This window comes from Eupeodes corollae, chromosome 1, assembly GCF_945859685.1.
Source record: "Eupeodes corollae chromosome 1, idEupCoro1.1, whole genome shotgun sequence".
NCBI classification, from domain to species: Eukaryota; Metazoa; Arthropoda; class Insecta; order Diptera; family Syrphidae; genus Eupeodes; species Eupeodes corollae.
In genome coordinates this window covers 105,176,638-105,201,511 of record NC_079147.1, presented here as the reverse complement: position 1 = coordinate 105,201,511, position 24,874 = coordinate 105,176,638, and the positions used below count along the sequence as shown (strand labels likewise).

The 24,874-nt window shown below is 37.7% G+C and overlaps 1 protein-coding gene across 7 annotated transcripts in view; it reads left to right on the top strand.

Moving 5' to 3' along the window:
* Positions 1-24,874, top strand: part of LOC129939591 (synaptosomal-associated protein 25) — a 147,640-nt gene that overhangs the window by 8,430 nt on the left and 114,336 nt on the right. For 2 of the 7 annotated variants that reach the window (XM_056047659.1, XM_056047660.1), the window contains exon 1: positions 3,279-3,476. The exons of 1 other annotated variant lie outside the window; for it this stretch is intronic. In XM_056047659.1, the coding sequence (XP_055903634.1) occupies positions 3,466-3,476 (11 nt within the window). In that variant the 5' untranslated portion in view covers positions 3,279-3,465. Of the gene's footprint in view, positions 1-3,274; positions 3,477-4,140; positions 4,237-24,874 lie in introns of those variants that run through there. 4 more of the 7 variants (XM_056047662.1, XM_056047661.1, XM_056047658.1 and 1 more) reach the window with 4 other exon arrangements.

Genomic DNA, 24,874 nt, shown 5'->3' with positions numbered 1-24,874 from the left:
CGTATTGGATTTGAACATGCTTGTCAATTACAGAAATGTAAGAATCTTACAACCGGTGTGTAATCTGTCTATAAATCAATCCACTTAGCTTTCGTTTCTGAACTTTCCTATCGACGTTGTCCGTTTCTCTTATGCAACACGCATTAAAGACATCCCAGTTGCTCTGTAAGTACATATTTCTAGAAAATATAACTTAGCCTCTATTCTGGTATTAAGATAATTTTAAAAAAAGTCGAAACTAAAGAATCATAATAAAAGTAACTTACCTTTTATGTTGGTCTCCCCAACAATGACAATGAGTCTTGTGAAGGATGCTTAATAATTGTGAATTCGTTCCTATCGGCCAGTGTCCGGTACATATTGTAGTGAACCTAGGTATAACATTCCTGCCGTATTTTACTCGATATAGCGCAGTCCGTTACACTGTTTCATCTGCGGTTGGATTCTGTAAGAAAAACTGTGAAAATTTTGCCCTGCATAGTTTCAAGATGAATATTTATCCTTTTCGCAAGTGAGCTATAAAGGGCCGGTCCTTTCCGGGCCAACACATCAGCTCAAAAAAAAATAAGCTTGTTTCTGTTTTGAAATACACTGGCTGAATCAGGAAACCGAAAAGACTTAGAGAGATTTAACTTTCCATCTTCGACCCATTAGCAAAGATAGTGGTATTAAAATCTTCCGTAACTGTTCCACCGTCCCAATGCTTTTTGGTAGGAAAGATGACTTTAAAATCTTTACCGATGTTCAAGGCAGAGGTGCAGTAGTTGATGTATGTCGAAAAAGTATCCGCTGGCATCAGTTCATTGTTCTTGCCATGCCTCTAGGGTGAAGAAATTAAATTAGTCTACAGGCGTAAAAGGCAATGCAGGCCTTCTTAACCCTTTCTAAATTAAATAAGGTGGTGCAACAGTCCGTTGAGAACTAAAGCTTAGTGACTTATAACTCTCAACCACTCCTGTGTACGAGTAATGTTGTCAGGGGTGGTGGAACGCACTTTGACAAGAAATATTATTGGGGGTTTAGTCAATTCCTCTCAGAAGGCAGTGCCCATGAAAAATTTTTAGATGCCACAGACAGGGATTGCACCCAGTACCCCTGGCATGACAGTCGCCTATGTACTAACCATCACGCCACAGGCAACCCGTTCTTCAATATTTAATTTACAGTTAGATTGACTCCTAGAAATAACGCACAGGAAGATAAAGACAAGATTTGACCGTTCATTTAGAATAGGTTGAAGGCAGGTACTTTATGAGGGTCGTTTGAAAAGCCCGTGCGAAAATAAAAACTGCTTAATTTTGTTGGTATAAACCTTTTTTATTTTTCATCATAGTCTCCTTTCAGGCTTATACACTTCGTCCAACGCTGCTGTTGTTTGTTGATCCCTTCCGAATAATAGGATTTGTCCAAGTCTGCAGTCCAAGTGGCCATTGGTTTCTGCAATCACCTCCTCGTTTAAATGGAATTTTTTTCCCGCCAGCTATTTCTTCATATTGGAGAACAAATAATAGTCCGATGGAGCTAAGTCTGGAGAATAGGGATTTGGAATCCTAATTCCAATAGTTTTGCGGTCACAACTGCTGGTGCGTTGTCGTGATGGAAAATAACTTTTTTGTGGGCCAGTCGTGGACGTTTCTCTTTCAGCTCGGTTTGCAAACGTTCCAATAGCAATGAATAATATTCACCTGTAATGGTTTTACCCTTTTCCAGATAACCAATGAAGATTATTCTTTGCGAATCCCAAAAAACAGTTGAGTTATAACCTCAACAGGGCGTCCGGAACGTTCAGCGTCAATTGTGCTCATATGGCCACTCCGAAAATTTTGAAACCACTTGTAAACTGTTCTACTAGAAGGTGCGCAGTCACCATAATGTTTATCAAGCTTCTGTTTAGTCTTCTGTGGAGTTTTTGCCTTTCATAAAGTAATGTTTAATCAACACACGAAATTCTTTTTCGTTTATTTTTTTGGCTTCCTCAATTCAAACGAATGTCAAACACAAACCAATTGACCGACCTGGCTAGAACTTGGTGTGTATTCTTTCAAGACATGCTACTTACTGTAAATAACCTCGATATGCACCAGTAGTGCCATCTGTCTGACTTTGCACGGTCTTTTCAAACGATCCTCGTAGTTTTGGTTGTAAAGAGTATCAGTTCAGTTTTACTCCGACTGACAACTAATCTATTGGTCGTGCTGCTAACACTCTTCAGATCAATCTTTTTACTTTCCCTAAAAGCTGTGACAAACTTTCGCTAAAGCAGTAAAACCAATTTATTAGCAAAAGCTGCCTCTTACGCAAAACATTTTTTTAACTGAACTAGAATTTTATTCATAACTAAAATCCATAGGAGTAGAAGATCCGTGGGGTGTTCTTCTATTCGTGAATCAATTCAGTAAGGACGTTATTGACAGTATCTTTTACGAAAGGGTTTGGATTCGAGATAAGTTAAAAAAAAACATGGGTGGTGAACGTCATGCTACCAACAATTGTCCAACTTTTTTTTTGGTAATAGCAAAAGCTTGCACAACAATTTAAACAGTCATTAAAATCGGTGAATGTAAGAATATGGCCATTACACCATTTAAGAAACAAAAAAAGTCAAACATTGTTTCATCATGAAAACGCAAACTCACAAATCAATTAAAATTCTTCATAACTCAAAACATTGAATTGACTCCCAACCATTTGACTCCCAACGACTTGTTCTTGTTCCCAAAAATCCAAAATAAATTTCATTCATTTGAAATTCTATCACAGATAAAGCTAAACTAAGGTCTTAGAACTCTCTCACGCTGAGTAGCCCAAGTGTTTCCAAAATGATTACCATCAAGAATATTTACAACAAAAATTCAAACTCAGTTACCAATATTTAACTCCAAAACGATGACGATACGACGGTTTGTCTAACGTATTATTTTTCTATTCATCGCTTCAAATTACTATCATTTACTTTTCTATTTTCCGGACTATAAGTGCTAGGTTAGTGTTATTTAGAAAATGTGTCATATTATACATATTTTGCTCTAAAAGCTACGTTTTTTTTCTCTCTACAAACGCCTAAGTTAGAGATAGGTATGAGAAATTATACAGTTTGTGATAAGTAAATCTATTTACTGCATCTCCACAAAACAACGTTTGGAAATTTCAAAGCTTTAACTAGCTTTTAAGTGATTATCGTTGAAATTAAGCAATTTTTGTTTGTATTAGCTCGATTTTGTATTAAATTTAATTAAAAAAAGTATTTAAACTAAAAATTTCAGTCCTTAATGAAATTCTAATCACTCTAAATCTAGCATAAACAAAATATACGAGAACGAGTACAACCTCGAAAACAAGCAAATGTGTTGTGTGCTTGAACTTCATAAACTTTTTTTTTTTCTTAGATAAACAAAGTTTTGTTCTAATTTTTCTATTTTAATTGAATTTATTCGTGAGAGAAAATCTTTACTCTTTTGAAAAATCATGTATAGACTGTGAGTATGATTGTGACTCTACTTTATTAAATATTTTTCAAAAATATTTGTATTTAATTTAATTTACTTTGTTTTGAATTTGGCGTTATATTATGAATCATTGTAAACAATGAATTAGAATCAATCAACACACGTGAGAAAATAAAAAAGCTTTCAGTTGGTAATTTGATTGTAGAGATGATTTATTTCAGATACGTTTTTAATTGTTTATTGAGTGTAATCGGTAGACCGTGCCTTTTCAGAACTACTAAAAAAGTATAAGTGTAGATTTGTAGGTCTTCATTTAATTATTATGTTGACTGCATTTTAGGGAACAGTGCTGTAAGGAATTTGAATTTAATTCCAATTCGATTGTGTTGCTTTAAAAAATTCTTTGAAAATCTAGTTTTACGTATCGATAACAGTCTTTTGCACTTTAAACGTGCACTTGGATTTGTGTTTTGCTATACTCTTTTGCAAAGAATTTTTCAACAACTTGCTCGCAACTTTGTGTGTCAGATATATTTGTAAATTTTTTCAAGCAAGGCTAAAACATTTAATTTCCGTGTTTTTTGTTTGTGTAGATTATGCAGGCTATGAACAACACATCAATTAACATTAAAGATTTTTGATTGTAATGTAAACAACTTGAGTGAGTTCACTCTTTTCATTTTTGACTTCTTTATAATCGTGATTGTTTAGTAAAACTTTTTGCTGAGACTTCAAGCATACACCGTCACTTTTTTAAAAGCGGAAATACTGCATTACGCATCGCGTCTCAGTAAGTAATGAATTAATACTATTTTGTCGTGACGGTGTATGGTGTTTGAGAGATTTAACTTGATTAATGGGTATTGGGTGGAATTAATATGAAAACTTAAAAAACTTGAGTAAAATGTATTTTTTGTGGAAGTTTAATTCTCAAATCTCTTAATGTTATAATCAAACATTATGGGACTAGCTGTTTTGGCATTGAGTGAAACCCAAGTAGGTGATGATTCCGATCCTGCTCCCTCTTTAATTTCATGTGGTTAACACTTTCCGGGAATAAACACATTAGGTTAAGTTAGGTTGGAGTGGCTGTCCAGATGTCATTGACGCACGTAGACCTCAAGGGTCCATTGTGATACCACTAATGAGGTTACTCATGGGATAGTAATGAATTTAAACAAACCATTTTGTACTTTTAATAAAGTTAGAGAGACGTTTTGTGTCAATCGTTGCCAGTTCACTGGTGTTATCGAAGAAGGGATTACCGAGGAAGTTATTCCTTCTAATGGAGAATGCTGGACATGTACATAGAAGGTGTTGGACCGTTTCCTCTTCCTCCTGGTCCATGCAGCTTCTACAGAAGTCATTTGTGTAGACCCCTAGCCTCAGAGCATGTCTTCCTATGAGTCAGTGTCCCGTTATTACTCCAATTGTAGAGCTTATACTTTGTCTGCTCAGTGATATCAAGCCTTTTGACCGTTTTAAGCCAATACTTGGCCATATTTGCTTGGTTGCTAGGCAGGTGGTACTTTATGACCATCTATAGCATTTGTTGTTTCTAGAGCATATTGCTTGAGAAGATATTTGCATGTAGCAAGTGGTGTTCCTATGTTATGTTTTTGTCTAACATGAGGCAGAAGTGTTCCGTTTTTGGCGAGCTCATCGGCTTTACAATTTCCCGGAATGTCTCTGTGGCCCGGCACCCAAATGAGGTGAATGTTAAACTGTTCCGTCATCTCATTCAGAGATGATCGACAATCGTGGACTGTTTGAGAGTTTGTGGAGGCAGACGCGAGAGATTTAAGAGCGGCTTGGCTGTCTGAGAAGATTCGTATATCCTTACAAGATATAACGTTTTCTTTGAGACAGGATAGTACTTCTTTAATCGCCACTACTTCGGCCTTGAATACACTACATTGATTGGGAAGTCTATAGGATAGACTGAGATTCAGTTGTTCTGAATAGATACCACTTCCAACTCCGTGATCGGTCTTTTAACCGTCAGTATAGAAGTGTACCGCATCGTCTTCCAGTGGTCTCTCTTCTTCCCAGGAGGATCTTGAAGGGATGGACACATGGAAGCTTTTACCAAATACCATTTTTGGGGTGGTATAGTCTAAGCGATCTGGGATAGATCTGAAACTGTCTAGAATAGTAGTATGTCCAGTATTGTTACTGGTCCATTGAGAGGTGGCTCTAAGCCTTACACATGAGTTGGCAGCCACCTTTTTGGAGAAGATTGCAAGTGGTGTTAGGTTTAAAAGCACTTCCAGTGCTGCAGTTGGTGTTGAGCGAAGTGCTCCTGTGATGCACATACCTGCTGACCGCTGGACTTTGATGAGCTTATTTAGATTTACCATCTTGTCCAGTGCGGTCCACCATACGACAGCTCCATAAATGAGTATCGGTCTGATTACCGAAGTGTATAGCCAGTGGGTTATTTTTGGGGAGAAGCCCCATTTTGATCCTATGGCCTTTTTACGAGTAAAAAGCGCTACAGTAGCACATTATTCACTATTGTTTTCTTTATCGGACCCCAAACCTGGACAGAGTTTCAACTTCTGAGGAATTTGATGTTTTGTCTGACACCATACAAAGAATTGTCTCCCTGTATCCTCATACTGAAATCGTTGTTACGGCCGATTTCAATGTTCACAATTTTTCGTGGCATCGCCAGTCAGGCCAGACAAGGCCCGAAGGAATGTGTGCTGAGTTTAACCATCTTACTCAGCTTGTCAATGAGCCTACTCGTATATCAGACGTTAATGGCCGAGCAGAAAATACACTTGACTTGTTTCTTACTTCTGATCCTGATAAGTACACAATCAGTGTATTGACGCCTCTAGGCTTATCGGGCCACAGTGTTATATCTGCTAATTTCTCGTGTCAAACAAATCCAGTTAAAGAAAAAGCTCAAAAGAGAACCGTTTGGCAGTACGAGAAAGCCAACTGGAACGGCGTCAATAATTTCTTCAGGATCTTTAACTGGTCGCTATGCTTCTTCGGAAGCGACGTAAACTCCAGTGCAGATATGGTTTCTAGTATGATTCATCTGGAAATGAAAACCTTTATCCCGAATAGGGTTAAATATATTTAACCCAAGGTTAAATCATGGTTAGATTCCGGCTTCCGGTGTTTTAAAGCCAACCCGAAGGACCAAATGTTTACATGACCAAAAACAACAGCGAAAAATACTGCAATATCGCAAAGGCAGTAAGAATTTTTGGACAATTTAATTTAACGATGACGAATCCTGGATTTAAATTGCACCAACATGATATTTTTTTCGGAATGCAATGAATGCTCACTCCAACAGAAAACAATTGTAGGTACTTATTAACATAATTCTTAGCCAGAAATGAGCTAAGTTTTCCGGGCAGATCATGAATTCTCTAACCCGTCTAAAAATAGGTTTTCTTAAGGTCTGCAAACTGTGGCGCCAAAAACCTCCTCATTCGAAGTACATTTCTGAACGGCGAGTGACTTTTTCAACTCTTGAAATAAAAAGAAGTCTCACGGTTTCACTTGTTGTTTGGAATGAGTCCGGCGAAGCATTAATTTCGCCGACAGCTTTCTCGTACTCAAAATATGCAGTCTTTTGAGATACCTTACTTTCTTTACATTAGATGGCGCTACAGCGCAATGTGCTCAAGCTTACTCGATCTCTAGCTTGCTACCTCCAGTTTCGAATACCAAGTTAATGTGCGTCGGCCTCAACTTGATCACTCCACTGGAGATGAGGCCTGCCTCTGCTTCTTGTTCCCTCAGGCTTGGGGTTGAATACGTTACGATGTTCGATGTTCATTCGCTCGAAATGCCCTAGCCATCTTAAGGATTGTACACGCAGTTTTTTGACCAGTGGCAAGTCGCTGTATAGCTCGTATAACTCCTGATTAAATCTTCTCCGCCAGATGTTACTTTGCCTGTCGACACAAACCGGACCATAGATCGTACGCAGAACCTTCCTCTCAAAGATACCAAGAGATCCTTCATCCGCCTGGGAGAGGGTCCATGCTTTTGCACCATACAGCAAGACTGTGATGATTAAAGTTTTGTACAGGTACTCTTTAGTACTTCTCGGTAGGGCCTTATTGGCGATTAGCAAGGGTAATTCTGCGTTTGATCTCCTCGCTGATGTCATTTACAGAATTAACAGCAGTGCCCAGATAAACAAATTCGTTTACCACCTCGAAGATGTACCTGTCAATTGTCACATTTTGACCAAGTCTATGGTGTGAATCGACTCTATTTAACTACAATAAATACTTCGTTTTGTCCTTGCCGTTTTGTTCCACTTCAGCCTGGTGATGGCTAGTTTGATATCACTCTGGCCGGGTGGATGGAACTCTAGATCGTCAACCAAACGGATTTGACGTGGCTGCTCGCTCTCGAAATCGTTGGCTTCATCACCATTAAGCAGCTGGTTTAAATAATCTCTCCAGATTTTAAGCATTGACTTCGTCTTGATTACGGTATTCCCCTCCTTATCTTTGCAGGCTGCAGGGTGGCTAGTGAATCCCGTTGTTTTCTTTTTGACTCTTCTACAAAAGCTCTGTACCTGTTTCCTGTTAAAACATCCCTTGATCTCCTCGACTTCACGCTGCTCATGGGCCTTTTTCTTTCTTCTGAGCAAGCGGTTCTCATCCCTACTCTTGTCGACGTAGAGCTGGCGGGAAGTTCGTGTCCTCGTTTGCTGCCACAATCTGTATGCCTCCGTTTTGGCTTTGTTTGCCTGAGCACATTCAGAGTCAAACCAGGGGTTCCTTGGTGGCGGCTGTGAGAAACCTAGCACCTTTTCTGCAGCTTTCCTGATGTATTGTTTGCAAAGCTGCCAGGGGTCTCTGGGCACATCTCGTCAGTTGTAGGGTTTCTCGCAAGCTGTAGTGATACTCGGTCGGCAAAGGCATTGGTGGTATCCTTCTGCTGCAGTCTCCCAACGTTGAATCTTCAACTCGAGGTTGTTGTTCGCCTAAGAGCTTCCATGGATATTACTTTAGCACCAACAAGGTAGTGATCGGAATCTATGTTGGCTGATCTGTACGTACGAACGCCAAGTATGCTAGCCGAGTCGTCAATAGTAACATGATCGATTTGGTTGCATGTTCGATCATAGGGGGACCGCCAAGTACCTTTGTGGATATCTAGGCGAGGGAATCTGGTGCTACTTAACATCATGTTTTTCTCGGCTACGAAGTCGATAAGCCTGAGTCCCTTTCCAGATGTGATGTCGTGTAGGCTATGTCTTCCGATTGACCTACCAAAGATGTTTTCTTTACCAATCTCCCCAGGAGAATTTTAACATTTTTGGGACATTGCTCATATGTTTTGACGAGGAGCTCATAGAATTCTTCTTTGGTATAGTCATCCTTCTCTTCCGTCGGGGCATGCGCGCTGATAAGGCTCAGGTGATGGAATTTGGCCTTTTTGCGGATTGTCGTCACTCTTTCGCGTAGCTTAAAACTCTTTGCATTAAACTCTGATAGCAAAACCTGTGTTTCCTCCCATCGAGTAGACCATTCCCATAGTAGAAATCACATTTTTGAGATGTCTTATTTTTCAGCTATCTTGCGTTCCTTCAAAGCATTATAAAAGCAGTCAAATCTGTTAAGTACGCTTAAATTAAATAAAATCAATAACATTTATTTTATTCACTGATCTCATCCGTGAAAAACATTGTCAAGGTCTGGTGGAGAAAAATCAGAATGTCCAAACACCGACTAATGCAGGTTAATCGACTTTGTAGGTATCCATTTCAAGTAATCATGTTGATGAAAGCGAAACCTGTAAGCATACGTAGTTCAGTTTGGTGTTGTAGTTTTAAAGTCATTTTGTAAACGGCCTTGACTAGGGGTTAATTTGAAAGTATTTTGTAAAGCAATTTAATTGAAGTTAATTTTGCTTATATGATTTGTATGTGTTTCAATCAAAATATGGTAATAGTACTTCTCAGAATAATATAGCTTTAGATGTCTAACTAAGCATCGACACATCTTTTTTTGTGAATAACGAGTAAGTCCTGACTATTTGACCTTTGCTTCGAGATTCACACAGGTGTTTAACGTAAGCTAGCGAATTGAGTTGAAGTGCAACCAAGTGTATTTTTTGGGTATATCTTATTTCAAAAATCCTTTTCGGTAAAACGAAAAAGATCTTTAAGCTTTCGATTGAAACCAGTCCATTAAAAATGAAATTAAATAATGATGCCATACATTTAATAAACACCCTCACCGAATACTTAGGTCACCACTTAAAAAAAAAATGAACAAAATGCTTTGGCAATAAATCCTGAACCTTCATTGAACATACCTCCTGTAAATATTTCATGTTTGTTTATTTTCTATATAGGTTAAAATTGCCTATCGCAATAACTTCATGTTATACACGAGTTGAGTAGGTACCAAGGGAACTGGATTGTGGTAGGTTGTATGTTGGGTAGGGTAGGTATAGATACAATATCTATAGACATCATCTATCACCTAGGTATTGTAATACGTCCTACATACCTACTCCTCTCCTCAGTTCTTTTTTTTTTTTGTTCACAATTCCTTGAAACTTAAATTGATTTCACCGCGGGGTGGTTGTTTATTGCGTGCTTATAACCTAGAAGGTAGGTTAAGCAAATTCCGGATTAAGCCGTTTCGCATGGAAAACAAAATGATTTTTCCCAAGGGTATTGGTGTTTGTTCGGTTTGGGTTCGGGTTTGGGGTTGGGTTGTGATGAATTTTTAATTGTTTCAATGAGGATAGATTGTTCACAGCAAAAAAGAAGTAAAGTAAAAATGTGTAAATATTATTCTCGCGATATTTTAGCTATGAATCAATAAATAAATAGAAAGTTTAAACAAATTTTTTAGTAGTTTTTAATAGAAACGTTTTTTGTCTGCGTTTCAATTGTTATACTTTGATAATAAGACATGATTGTGTTGCGTTTAATTTAAATTTGTCTTAAAGGAGATATAACAGTACAAACATTTTTTAACAATACCTAAATTCTCAACAAAAGGACGACCAAACTCATAAAACTAACTCATATTTAAAGTTGCTTACTCATTGAATATGGTTTACCATACCGAAAAAAGAATTAAGGCAATATTTGTTGATTTTTTTCAATGTTCTGAGAAATAAAAAGGTAGACTTCCTAGAAATAAAAAGCGCTAAAACTCCACAGACTAGACGGGTCCTGAACCTTACTGTGAAATAGAAGTAAATGTTTAGGGTCTGGTGGCAAATTTATGCAATTAAATATTATTCTTTAAAAAAGTAATGAACGGTTAGAAGGGGGGGGGGTGGTTATCATTGGAATCATTGATTTAATTGGTTCGTGGATGCAGAGGTTCCACGCAACTGCTTCCGATATAAATAGTCCACGGCTAGGGCCTAGTAGTACCCGCAGCATGATGGTTAGTGCGTTGGACTGTCATGCAAGGGGTCTTGGGTTCAATCCCTGCCTGTGCCACCTTAATTTAAAAAAAAAATAATTTTCGCGGGTACTGCCTTTTGAGAGGAATTGACAAATCCTTCAAGAGTAATTCTTGTCATGAAAAAGTGCTTTCTCAAACTAGCCGTTCGGATTCGGCCTAAAATTGTAGGTCCCTTCCATTCCTGACAACAGTACTCGCACACAGGAATGGTTGAGAGTTGTAAGTCACTAGGCCCTGGTTCACAACGGACTGTTGCGCCACCCCATTTGATTTGGCAAGGGCCTAGCCGATCTTCAAGGACTTCCGAAACAAGAGATAGATAGATAGATTTTCTTTATTACAAACATTGATTTAACATAATATATATACAAAATCATTGAGCATGGCATTGCCGTCAGCCGATTGACAAAAATAAAATTTACATGTATTAAATCTCTTTATTTTATTAGAATAATTAATTTAAAAAAAAGAACTGAATAACTTGTAATTAACAAGACTACCTTTACGCAAAGATTAAAAGTCTTGATCTATTATTCTTTGTCGATATCTTAACGTAGCTTTGTAGTACATAAATAATTTTGGGACGTTCATCTCATTGAGGAGATCTTTTATCTGGATAACAGATAAGATATTGGCACCTAGGTAATATCTCCTGGTTTCAGCTAAGACCGGACACCGGCCTATGAAATGTAAGGTATCCTCTCTCTCTTGCATGTTACATAGATCACAAATTATCGGTAGATCGTCTCTATGTGGCATGTAGTTGAGGCAAAGAAGTTCACCTCTTAATCTTCCCATCATGGATATTTCGTCAACACTATATTAATCTCGAAAATAATTCCTTTTATTAAGATTATGGTTCAAACTGCTGTATAGGGTTCTATGAACTGAGCCTGTTGCTTCCATCACATATCCTTCTCTACACTTACGATCCACATTTGCTATTAGGTCGTAAAGCCTTCGTTTCCATTCTCTTAAGTTATCGCAATTGAGGTTAAGTTGCATCCCGCACCATTGACTTAGTTCCTGCCATTCTTCCATCCAGCCTGTATTTCTCCTTATTATATGAAGCACTACTATCTTTGGAAGACCTTCATTAGACATATTGATAGCCTTAAGAATATAATCTATATGTAGCTTAAGGGTCCGTATAAACGCAGGTGGAAGTCCAGTTTCCAGCATGACCAGATAATTCGGGGCGTTGGACGGAATATGAAAGATTTTTTTAATATAATATCTCAGCAATTTTTCCACCGTTTCATACTACTTGTAGCCTCACACCTGAGCCGAATATAACATGATGGCTTCTGAAAATGCTTCAAAAACTCGAAATTTGGCACTATATCTAATATTTTTGGTCGAAAAACACCTGTTCCACGTGGCAGCGATTGCGGTGTTAGCCTTTGCAAGCTTATCCTTAAAGTGGTTCTCCATGTCCAGGTTCTTAGTCATTAGTATCCCTAGGTACCTGTACTCGTTGACAACTTCGATTGTCTCTCCATTATACCACCATTTCTCACTGTTACGGTTACGCCCGCCCCCTTTCCTGAATATCATGACTTTTGACTTTTCTTAATTCACAGTCAAGTTCCATATTTTGCAGTAGTCACAAAAGCGGTTTATCATTAATTGCAGAGATTCTGGCGAGTATGCGAGAATGACAATATCGTCGGCGAACATCAGTGCTTTGATAGCTTTTCGGGCGTACTGAATACCACAAGGTAGGCATTCTACGAGATCTTCAATAAAGAGGGCAAACAACGATGGGCTTAGAGTACATCCTTTTCTAAGTCCTGTGCAAGTGTAAAACCAATCTGACATCTCTTCGCCATTCCAGAAAGCTGATATTGTGCTGATATAAAGATTTTGGATTATCCTTGCAAACCTCAAGGACATTCCCATGAAATACAACTTAAATATCAAATCATTTCTATTAACAGTATCAAATGCTGACTTAAGTCAACAAATTATGCATATAATTTTGCTCCTTCATTCATAAATGATTCTGCAATACTTCTCAAGACGAAAATGTGGTCACTTGTAGAATAGCTGAAACCAGCTTGACACTCCCCAATTAGAGTATTGTTCCTGATCCATACATTGAGACGATTCTGCAGGACAGTTGTAAAAATCTTATATGAAGCGTTCAAAAAGGATATGCCCCTATAATTTGCCGGATCTGTTGTACTACCTTTTTTGTAGATAGGAAATATCAAGGATTCTGTGAATTGTCGAGGGATACACCCATCTTCCATTATTTTATTGAAGATTGTTACAAGATTACTAATAAGATCCTGAGTTCCATATTTGTAAAATTCCTCGGGAATTCCATCCGATCCTGCTACTTTTTTGTCTTTTAACCTTTTCAACGCGTCTTTTACCTCATCTAATGTGAACATTGCATCAAGGATCTCATTATCAATGTTTGGTGCAGCGTACAGAATTGAACTAGTATTTCCCGAAGCGTCCAGTAAGTTTTTAAAATGTGTTAGCAGTACATTTGGTTGTAGCTCTTGATTGATTACGTAAGACTTCCCATTAAGTTTCCTCACTAAATTCCAAAAATCTGCTCCATTCCTGCAATTTCCTAATCGTCTGGCTTCTGCTTCATAATGTTTCTCTTTTTTTTGTTAACATAGCAACTTGTACTTCGCGTTTGCTTCAAGATCAATTCATTTAAGAGTTTACTTAAAAATTCACGACTATGAAAAAGGGCAGCCTCACTGGGACTTCCAAAAGCGGTTATTCATGAAATTTTAAAAAAGGATTTGAAATTTCATCCATTCAAAATGTTTAAATCTTTCAAGAACTCAAAGAAATTATTGTTGTTCCCCGCAAAAATGTTTGTGAGACGATGTTGGAGCGTTTTCGTACTGTGAATCCCATTCTTTGCAGCAGCTATAAGACTCATTATTATTTATACGGGCGCGTTGATAAACTAAACTGTAGTTATTGGGCTGGAAGAATAAATAACCCTCGACTAAAAAACCAAAAGCCATTGCATTGCCTCATGGTAACTGTTTGGTACCTTATCCACATATTGGGTAATTGGATCATTTTCTTCGAGAATGATAGGGGCCAGGCGACAAATGTCAATAGTGAAAATTACAGATGCATGATACCGTTTTTTTTTATGGAATCTGAAATCTCCATCGTTTTCATCGTACACGTGGTTACATGGTTGCAATAGAATGGTGTGACCGCACTCGATAAATTTGTTTCGGAAAGCTTTTCCCCAAAATTTTATCAGTCGCTTTGGGAACAATGGAATTTTTGTATGCGGCTAACTCAAGGAGAGAGTTTTCGGGAACAATTCCCGAACTCTAGTAAACCTAAAAGAAAACTTAATAAATATGATTTAAAATCATGAAAAATGAATATAAAAATAAACCAGCATGGTGTTCAAATATGCGTTTCGCCCCGTTACATCATTCATTTTCAATTGATAAAATTGACAAGCTGTTTAGTCTATCTTGTAGCATTGTGCTTCAAAGTTCATTTTTTATCCGGTTCAATTTCGAAAATGAATGCTCTCCACTGCAGTTTGAAACCATCAAAAATAAAAAATTCTACAGGCAGTTTCTAGATTTCGAAATGTGTTTCCAATTTTATCCACTGTAATTAGACTGTTCAATTTTGATATTGTAATAAGATCTTCATTTACATCTATTGAATTCTTTTAAATAGTGAACGAGGTGCAAGCATTCTACCTCAAGTTCTTCTGCTTTAACATCTCTATGGTTTTTTTCAAAACTGTTCGCAAGAATTTTGCAACTCCGCTGAAGTCAAATATTGCAATCGACAAAGAAAGACCAACAATGCATTCATTTCTTGATAGCCATTGGAACGTATTTTTAATTGCAAAGTAATAGTGTCAATAATTGGAAAATGAGTTGATATTTTAAAATTTTCTTTCGCAATTAGCTGGACGGATGGTGCTGGACTATTAAAATATGTGGCACTCGAACTTCGTACTTTTTTTCGTTGCAACAAGTCTTTATATTTAGCATTCGGATTCTGAATTTGGTACACGCTTCATATTTATCAAAATTTTCCTTTATATCATTTATGAAAGAACAAAGCAAATTGGCAGCATCATCTATCGGTATTGTTTCTTTTTGAAGGCTCTTGCTGGTTTTATGAATTGTTTTTAATATTGTGCTCCAAATTTCTGTTAACTGTTCTGGAACTCCAGTTTTGACATTTTCTTAGACAGGCTTAGCGCTTAGCTTTTTGTGTCTGGAGCTTGCTCTGGATCTGTAGAGATAGATGTCAAGGCTTCATTAATTTGCTTATAACCATGATAGAGGAGAAAGGTTTTTAAGAACTCTATATAAACCTTAACAAACACTTAATTTATTTCAGCGATGATGGGTACAAACAGAAAAAAAGTTGTATATTTCTTGAACCATTTGAAAGAAACTTGTTGCCTCGTGCACACAACCAGCCACATGAAGGCCTACTAAGTTAAGAGATTGTGCTACACAAGGTGCAAAGGAGACGGATTATCATAGCTTTGTCCTCTACAATCCCATATTGAAATATCATGATTTTCCAGAAATGTCAAGATTGTGGCAGCCAAATATTCAGATTTTTGCTCTTGAATAGGTTTACATTTTAAGGACCTTTCGATGTAACATACCGAATTACAAAAGTCAACTGGTCGATATGAGAAAGGTCGGGTGTACTTTCAACACTTAGAGACAAATATTTTGCCGATCTAATTTCACCTAAAATTTGCATTAAGACTTTTTTTCCCATTATACCAATGAATTCACCAAACTCGCTCCCGGGAAGGGAAAAATTCCCGATTAGGCCTAATTGCAGATAAATAAGAAGTGTATCCCTTTCCCGAGTTCTCACGTTTTTTTAAATAATCTGCGATAAATGAATCATCATGGGACAACTTTTTGTTTGTTTATGGAGTGAGTTGAAAAGTCAACATTTGTGCAGAACTGTAGAGTAGAACGAAAGCAGAGTTGTAAAAATAATGTTGATAGCGTTTGCTGTTGTATGATTAAAGATTCATGTTGCCAGAAGTTTAAGATGGTGAGGAGGGGAATTTCAACGGTAAAATGAAACTTGTTTTTCGGTTACTGTCTACTAACCTTATTTCGTTTTCTATATAATTCTTGCATGGATTCATTCATTTAGAGTTGGTGGATTTGGGGGCCAAATAATTGCGGGGCCATAGGCCTGGGCCCACCGGGCCCATGGCTAAAGAAGCCACCGACCAGGTGAAAGAACGCTCAGATGGTATCTCAAAAACTAAAGTTTCTCAACGGATATCACTGTTGCCGTCATTTGTGTTACCAAATCCCGGCTTTGGTTTATCTTCAATTAAGCCACAACGTTCTCGGAATTCACTTTGAATTCAAGCCTTATTTGCTGCCATCACGACTTTTTGGTCACCTTTACGCGCTTGCCATTTTTTAATGGGTAATTTGTACGCTAGATGTACAAGGCATTCGAACATTCGTATCCAACCGTGCAGAATAGACATTCCAAAAGAAAGGTGTTCTGTTTTTATTGGACGTTATTGTTGAAGTCTTTCGAAGTCGCTCCACACAAATAGCATTTATGTGTTGATGTGGTCTCGGTTATTTGAAAAAATTAATGAGTGCTGAACCTTAACACACCTGTTAAAGACGAACATGGACGTTTGTTGAAGGTTTTGGACCTCTGCATCCACTTGAGCTTTTTCGGATTTTGAAACATCCGTTGACGTTTAGGGGTCTGCAATACTTTTTCGAAGCTGGACGAGGGTTTTGCCAGACTATAGGCATACAACTTACTAGCTGAATGGGAACTAAACAGGTTATAAAAACAGAAGGTCCAGAAACAGAGTCGTCTGCTTCTGGACCGTGAAAAGCTTGTTTATATGAGCTCTGTCCCGAGCTTCCATTGAAACCCCACTGTTACATAACATTTTTCAAGCTCTTCTTCTTCCAATGTGTCAAAAACACAATCCAACATAGAAATAAGTCGTTTTGATGTTATATCAAGCAAAGCTTGAAAACTTACTTCGGCACATGTAGCTGTGATTTTCACTGCATTTCTGTCGGGATAGCAAGATTTTTTTTTGCATTTTGCACAATTTTGTAAGATGGACATTTTTCTGGGGCACTCATTCTTATTATGTTATATTGATGCCGTGATAGTTGCGCTGCAACTAATATCGCCAAAGCATCTTCTCTCGTTCGACTGCGATTTTTCAAAAGCCCGCCTGTATTTTAAAGCCAGAGCCATAACCACCGATCCGATTACAATAACTTTGTCGAATTGAAATTTTCGAAATTTCTCAACGTTTCAAGGTCCCTAGAGTCGAAATTTAAAGTTAGTAAAAATTGGTTTTCGAATCAAATATCATTTCAAAACTCAGATATTGGTTTTCAGCTACTTTAATCTTTTAAAAAGTAATGTTGTTAACATTTAGTAAGGTTCTGAGAAAAATCGAATTGACATTTTTTTTACAAAAAATTAACAACGCAAAAAAAAATTAATAAAAGTTGGTAAAAATTGATTTTCGATTTAAATATCTTTTAAAAAGTTTTGAGATCTTGGCTTCAAATTAATTTTATTTTATAAGAAATAATGTTTTCAACATTCTGTAAAATTTTGAAAAAAATTGAATTAACAGTTTTTTGTAGGTACAAAAAAAAACAATACTTAAACTTGGTAAAAAATTACTTTCGACTCAAATACATTTTCAAAAATTAAAAATATTGTGTTCAAACTAATTTTATCTTACAGAAAATTTATTTTTCGATATTCAGTAAAATTTTTTATAAAAATCCAGCACTCGGGTTTTTATTAAAAAAAAAATTAAATCTGCAAAAAATAGTACGCAACTTTGTTAACAATTGATGTTTGGTTCTCGATATCTCGTGAAAAATAGAAGACATTGACTTCAAATTGATTTCATTAATCCAATTTGTATTTGTTTATATAAGAAATAAAAACTTTTAAGAAATTCTACTTAAGTTGGTAAAAATTGGTTTTCGACTAAAAATCTCGCTAACTCAAATAGATTTTGAAATCAAATTATTTCATCATATGCAAAATATGGTTTGGTAGTTTTAATTTTTGTAAGAATAATTCAACTGACAACTTTTTAACAAAAACGAAAACCTACAAACTTTTAAGCAAGACAAATCGACAGACGTGATGGAAGTTATCAGTGTAAGTCATATCCCAGCCTCTTTTTATAAATCTGTCCAAAGCATTTAGATAGAGGAAAAGTAAAAATGATTCATCACAAGTCTTGACATAAAACATTAGTCTCCTTCCTCCAATTAGAAGATCAAATTCCCGAAACTTTTTAGCTTACTATATTAGTGTATCCATAGTTCAACAACCCATAGAGTCATATTTTTCTATTCTTCCAACATCCCAAGCCTCTTCCTATAAACAAATTACATAACAACGTATAGTGTTGATTTATTTCGTTCTTAACAATTTCCAATTAGTCATCTACATTATGTACACAGTATTTATCGATTTTCATCAATCAATGTTAATAAATAAAGTTAAAACAGCCCCTAGACCTTGGCTCTACATACATAATATCCCCTAAGTCTTAAATTATTCAATAAGGAATAAAAGATATGAAAACAAAAAATCCTTCCCCCCTCGCCGACCTTTTAGTCACTCTCAAAAAAATAGAAGACGGAAACCACTTACTATTTAATAGTCGGAGTGGAATTAGGTTCTAATTGACGCCACAAGTCTATCAGTCATTCGTGTCATTAACCTATAATATTTCTGCAAATAAATAAACAACAAAGAAGAAAAATCAGGATACTTCCAAAGTTTGTTTACTCCAATTTCTATTTCCGGTACAGTTGATTTTTTTCATCATGTTCGCGTGAAAGGTAGGTTATAGGTAAGCTAAGGTAGTCTCAGTCAGTGCCTATACTTGTGATGCTTCTAAACCTCTAAATACCGTGATGAAGTGCCATAAATATTTTTGTCAAAATTATTCACAAAAAAGCTTAACACGGCACATGTTAACGTTTATTTATGTCGCGTCGTAGTTTTTGATGAGGACCTATGTATTTATGTAGTTAACTACCGTATACTCGGTGTAATTTTCATCATAAGCTTTTTTTTTTGTCAAGAATCTCATCACAAAAATAGAACGCAGCTTAACAATGAATACGACTACAACAACAACAAAAATAACCTTCAACTTGCATATTTTTGCTGTGAATGAACGAATAAACAAAACTTAATTACACAACAACGGCAACACCGACAACGACAACTTACAATAACAACAACAACAACAATGAGACTCCCATCAACGGATATATCGTCTCTATAACAATTTTTGTCATCACTATGTACTTTTGGTCATATACCTAGCTACCTTCTGCTACTGTTATATTCCGCTAAAGCTGCTGCCTAACTACCCTACATTTTTCTGGGCAGGCTCCTTGTTATTGGCCCTAGTTCGTAGTTCGTATGTCTCTATTGATTTTTCTATTCTTGAGTGTTTTAATACCACACCGCAGTCATGGTTGGCATAAGTCTAAACATATATTGCGCGTTTCATGGAACTTCCAGTGGTTCTTTTTCTCTTATTCTTTTTTGCCAAGACACCCGCCCATTCAACAAACCCCCCCGGAAGACCTTTTAAAAGAATGAGCCAAGAACAATGTATAGCTATAGAAAAAAAAGACAAAATGCTACAGTGTTCGGTGGGAAAGAACGGGGGGTGTAACACTATAAGAAACCCCTATAACAATAAAGTACACAATGATGACAGCGACAACAACGGTGATGGCAAGAACCAACAAAAAACAAGGATGATGAAGATAAAATGGTTCGCAACGCAGGAAAAAATAAAATCTGTCGAAGTCGTAGAGAGGATAGGTATGGTTCGTGTGGCCTTAACGCAGCCTTCAATAATGCGGTAATGGCAAACTTTCGAGTCCATTAAATCAAATGAAATAAATAAATAATAATACATAACAAAATACATAAATACAATACACAACGCAAAACACAAATTTGATATGTGTATGTATACAATACACACACTTAAGGGTGTTCGAGAAATGAAAATGAACAATGAATCGACTTTGGAAACAGTGACGTTCAAAGTATTTTGATTAATAAATAATTAGACAAAAACCAGAGGTATGGTTTGGAAACCCCACTTTTAAAAGCGATGATAAAAAGAAGTGGTCCTAAATGACTGCCCTGAGGAATCCCTCAATTTTTTTTCGAAAGTAATAGAAAATCATTGAAGAAATGTCTTCAAAATAAAGTCTTGGGCGGCAATATAAATTGATATTTTTGAAGACGTAGTTTGTGTTAAAAATGCAATTACAAGATGTTTTAAGAGCCATGACCTTGGTGGCCAATTCACATACCCCCAGAGTGTGGTTGATCACAAATCTTGCTGGACAAAATTAATAACTCGCTTTGGTTTAAGTTTCTGCTAATTTTTGTCATACAAAATGATTTCAATATATTAATGATTCTAGGTTAGGTTAGGTTATAGTAGCTGTCCAAGATGGAAACGGACACATTTAGGCCAGTTTAATGGCCCATTGTGATACCACATGAATCTTGAGGCTTCCTCCTAAGCTCAATGGAACCAGTTAGAGTCCCTTATGAAATGTGAGAGGCTGATTATACCGATATGATTTAGATCGTTAAAGAAGAATTCTCCTAGGTCATTCTTGCGTTTTCGAGCTAAGGCAGGGCATGTGCAGAGAAGATGAAGAACCGTTTCTTCCTCTTCCTCGTCCATACAGCTTCTGCAAAAGTCATTTGAGAATACGCCTAGTCTCGTGGCGTGCTTTCCTAATAGAAAGTGTCCGGTTATGGTGCCTGCCCTCCTCGCAGCTTCTTGCATTAGTAGCAGTTTACAAGTAGCGATTGGTATACCAGTACTTGCCAAACGTGGTAGGATGGGCTGTACTGTACCGTTCCTGGCGAGTTTATCTGCCTTACAGTTACCTGAAATGTCTTTATGGTCCGGCAACCAGCAAAGGTGAATATCAAACTGAAGTGCCATCTCCATTACAGATGATCGACAGTTATGGACTGTTATAGAGTTTGTAGAGACAGAGTCCAGAGATTTGATAGAGGCCTGGCTGTCGGAGAAAATACGGATATCAGATGTTGATATCACGTTTTCTTTGAGCCAAGACCAGACTTCCTTAATCGCCAAAAGTTCCGCCTGGAACACGCTAAAATGATTGGGAAGGCGGAATGAGAGACTTAATTTCAGTCGTTCAGAGTACACACCACCACCAACCCCTTCTTTGGTTTTTGAGCCATCTGTGTAAAAATGGATTGACTCATCCTCCAAGAATGTCCTATCCTCCCAAAAAGATCTGGTAGGTATAGAAATCTGGAAATTCCTGTCGAATTGTAGTTGGGGGATGGTGTAGTCTGTGTGCTTTGGAATTGATTCTAAGTACCTTAGAATTACGGAGTGGCCAATGTTGTTGTTAGTCCACTGCGAGGTGAGAAGGAGTATAGGAGATAGGACCGTTGCTAGCTTTTTCGCCATTACAAACGTGGGAGGTGGGATAGGAGTTGGTGACATAAGCGTAGGCTGGTATGCCTTGTTTATGTGGGAATGGATGATGATTTTGGGAAGGTAGAGGGATAAGAACGTCCTTTAGATTCTTTCTCCTCAAGAGCATTAAAAGTTAATAGCGAAAGAACTTCCTTTGTTATTACACCTCGAACTCGAATAGCATTGTGACGTAAGTTTGCAATAAATGGATCAGATGAAATCAAAAGAAGATTCAAAAGATCTGTATTTGTATATACTCTCGACGTTTTTTTAGTAAATACTTACTTACTTACTTAAGGTGGCGCTACAGTCAGGGGCGGACCTGGGCCTCAACCAACATGCGTCTCCAGCCAGCTCGGTCCCTAGCTAGCTGTCTCCAGTTTCGCACGCCAAGTTGGTTGAGGTCCTCTCCCACCTGGGTGCGCCACCTGAGTCGCGGTCTTCCTCTACTCCGCCGTCCCTCGGGATTGGATTCGAAGACCTTCCGGGCTGGAGTGTTGATGTCCATCCGCTCTACATGACCTAGCCATCTTAGCCGTTGGACTTTAATTCTGCTAACTAGGTCAGTGTCCCTGTACAGCCCGTACAGTTCGTCGTTATATCTTCTCCATTCTCCATCTATGCGTACGGGACCAAAAATCACCCGAAGAATTTTTCACCAGCGCTGGTGTAGTCTGTGTTTATAGCGGTGCCTAGGTAGACAAAGTACTTAACTAACTCAAAGTTATAGCTGTCCATGGTGAAGTTTTGTCCAAGACGTCGTCGTTCAGTGTCCTTTTTTGATGACAGCATATACTTGGTCTTGCCCTCATTGACCACTAAACCCATCTTCTTCGCTTCGCTTTGATCTTCCAATTATGTCAATATCATCTGCGTATCCGAGTAATTGGATGGATCTTTGGAAGATTGTGCCTCTAGTGTTGACGGTTGAGTTTTGCACAATTCTTTCCAGAACGATGTTGAAAAAGTCGCATGACAGTGCATCGCCTTGTCTAAAATCTTTTTTGACATCAAATGCATCGGTGAGATCTTTTCCGACCTTGATGGAGCAGCGTGCATTCTCCATCGTCATTCTGCACAAACGGATAAGTTTGACAGGGATGCCAAAACTAGACATTGCTCGGTGGAGCTTTTGCCTATGAATGCTGTCATACGCGGCTTTAAAATCGATAAAGAGATGGTGGGTATCGATTTGAAGCTCCTAGGGTTTTTCCAAGATCTGCCGTAGTGTGAATATTTGGTCGATAGTGGACTTTCCTGGTCTGAAGCCACACTGATAAGGACCAATCAGGTTGTTGACGAATGGCTTCAGACGTTCACATAATACGGCAGAGAGGATCTTATACGCAATGTTAAGGAGACTGATGCCTCTGTAGTTGGCGCAGTTTAGAGGGTCTCTTTGCTTATGTATCGGGCACACTATGCTGAGATTCCACTCATCGGGCATGCTTTCTTCCGACCATATTTTGCAGATGAGTTGGTGCATGCTCCGTACCAAGTCATCGCCTGCTGCTTTGAATAGTTCGGCAGCGTTTTTTTTTTAGTAAATACCTCTCTTAATTTCCTCGTGTCCTTATTTCTATCTTCTTGAGTCTCTTCTGACAGCTGTCCTATTGGAAGAACTCAAGACTTTACTATATCTTTTCCATGAAAAAGAATTTTGTGGACGCTAACTGGCATTATATACCAAGGGTATTCATTTAAATATAAGGTTCTTGTTGCAATAATGAAACCTTCAAAAGCATCTTTGTTTATTGGAAAACCACTTCCTTAAGCTTCCAAAATAATGTGAAATCGTTCAATTAATTCTTTGTTTACACCTGTCATTTCGGAACTCCTTTCAGCTGCTCGAAAGAACCGTTTAGCAGTATTACCATCATTCGTATTACCTGCTTGTTGCGTTGGCATGTCTACAACCAACCCCATCTCAGTTCGAAACTTCTGTTGAATCCTTTTTTTTTCCTTCAGCCACTTTGGCTTTATTTTCCGGTCCTCGAACGGATCCATGAATGTAGCGGAGACATTCCAAAGGTCAGAGATCTTTGATCGACGACATTTTTATTTAATATCACGGGAGGTTTATTTAACTGACTTGGTTTCGTTCCACATATGTAGAACGTTTGAGAAGACGAAGTCACAGATGAAAATGCAGTTCATATTTTACCGTCTATCACTTAGAGTTAATAAGAAAATTTTGTTCGCCATTTCGGATAAAAACTGGAGACAAATTAAGTCAGTGGATTTTTTGGCAAAAACAAATTTGATTGGCAATATCTTGTAGATGAAGGAGCTGGATGTTGCCAAACAATCATTTTTCTTTTTGAAGAGCTAAAATTCATTTGAAACACTAAATAAACTTTCATCCGTATGGCCCTGTTCCAAAACAAATTTCTGCTTATACTAATTTTGCTGAGCCCCATAGCATCCCCACTTTATCAAAATATTAATACGATCTTCGCCAGTTCTCAATTCGTCTATTACCAGTAAAACCTCCTGTTGAGCCAAGCAAAGCCTCTCAACAGTATGATTTACTAATGACTGCAGTGAACTTTTTGCATATACCTCAGTGATTGTTAACTCAGCTGGATAACAGTTTTTGAATGTTTGTATGCGAGGGACTTGACTTTCTGCCGAATAACTTCATATTGATGTTTCCACAAATTAGCATCAACTATTAAAGATAATGCTTCATCAGCAGAAAAGCCCACTGAAGGTACATACTCAGAACTATATCTTTTACAAAGTTTTTCAATTCCATACCCTTACTGGACGAAGCTTCCGACAAATCTTTCAAAAGCTTGGCTAAACAAATGATCAGAAGTCATGTGGTTCAACTTTTTTTTTTTCATTTTGTCCGGTTAGATTTGCAATCTACCACACTGCGCACCCCTGCAAGAGATAACTTACCTCAAATCGTTCTTGCAAAATGTCAATCGTGACGTTTGCATCTAGGTCCATTTGGTTCAATTTGGGCCATTCAAAATTATTTATCATTGTTGTGTAGCGCTCACTGTTGACCTCTTCACTAACGTCGTTTCCAAAAAAAGTACGGACCAATTACTCCGCCGGCCCAAAATCCACACCACACTAACTTTTTGAGGATTCATTATCACCTGGTGAACCTCGAGTGGGCTGGTTTCGTCCTCCATACGGCAATTTTGCTTATTACAACAGCCTTTTATCCAAGCATGCGCCTCGTCTCTAAAGATGATTTTTCGATGATTGGGGTCCTCTTCCAAACGATTCGAAGCTCAGTTACCGAACAAACGGCGTTGTTTTTGGTGTTGAACTTTGATCTTCGGGGTCAGTTGGATTTTGTACGTGTGTAGGCCTATGTCCCGACGCAAAATTCGCCAAGTTGAAGTCTGTGGAAGGCCGAGTTCTTCTGCAAGGCGAGGAATAGACTGCCACGGGTTCTGCTGTACACTTTCACGGACCGCGGGAGTTGGCCGATTGTTTACTGAACC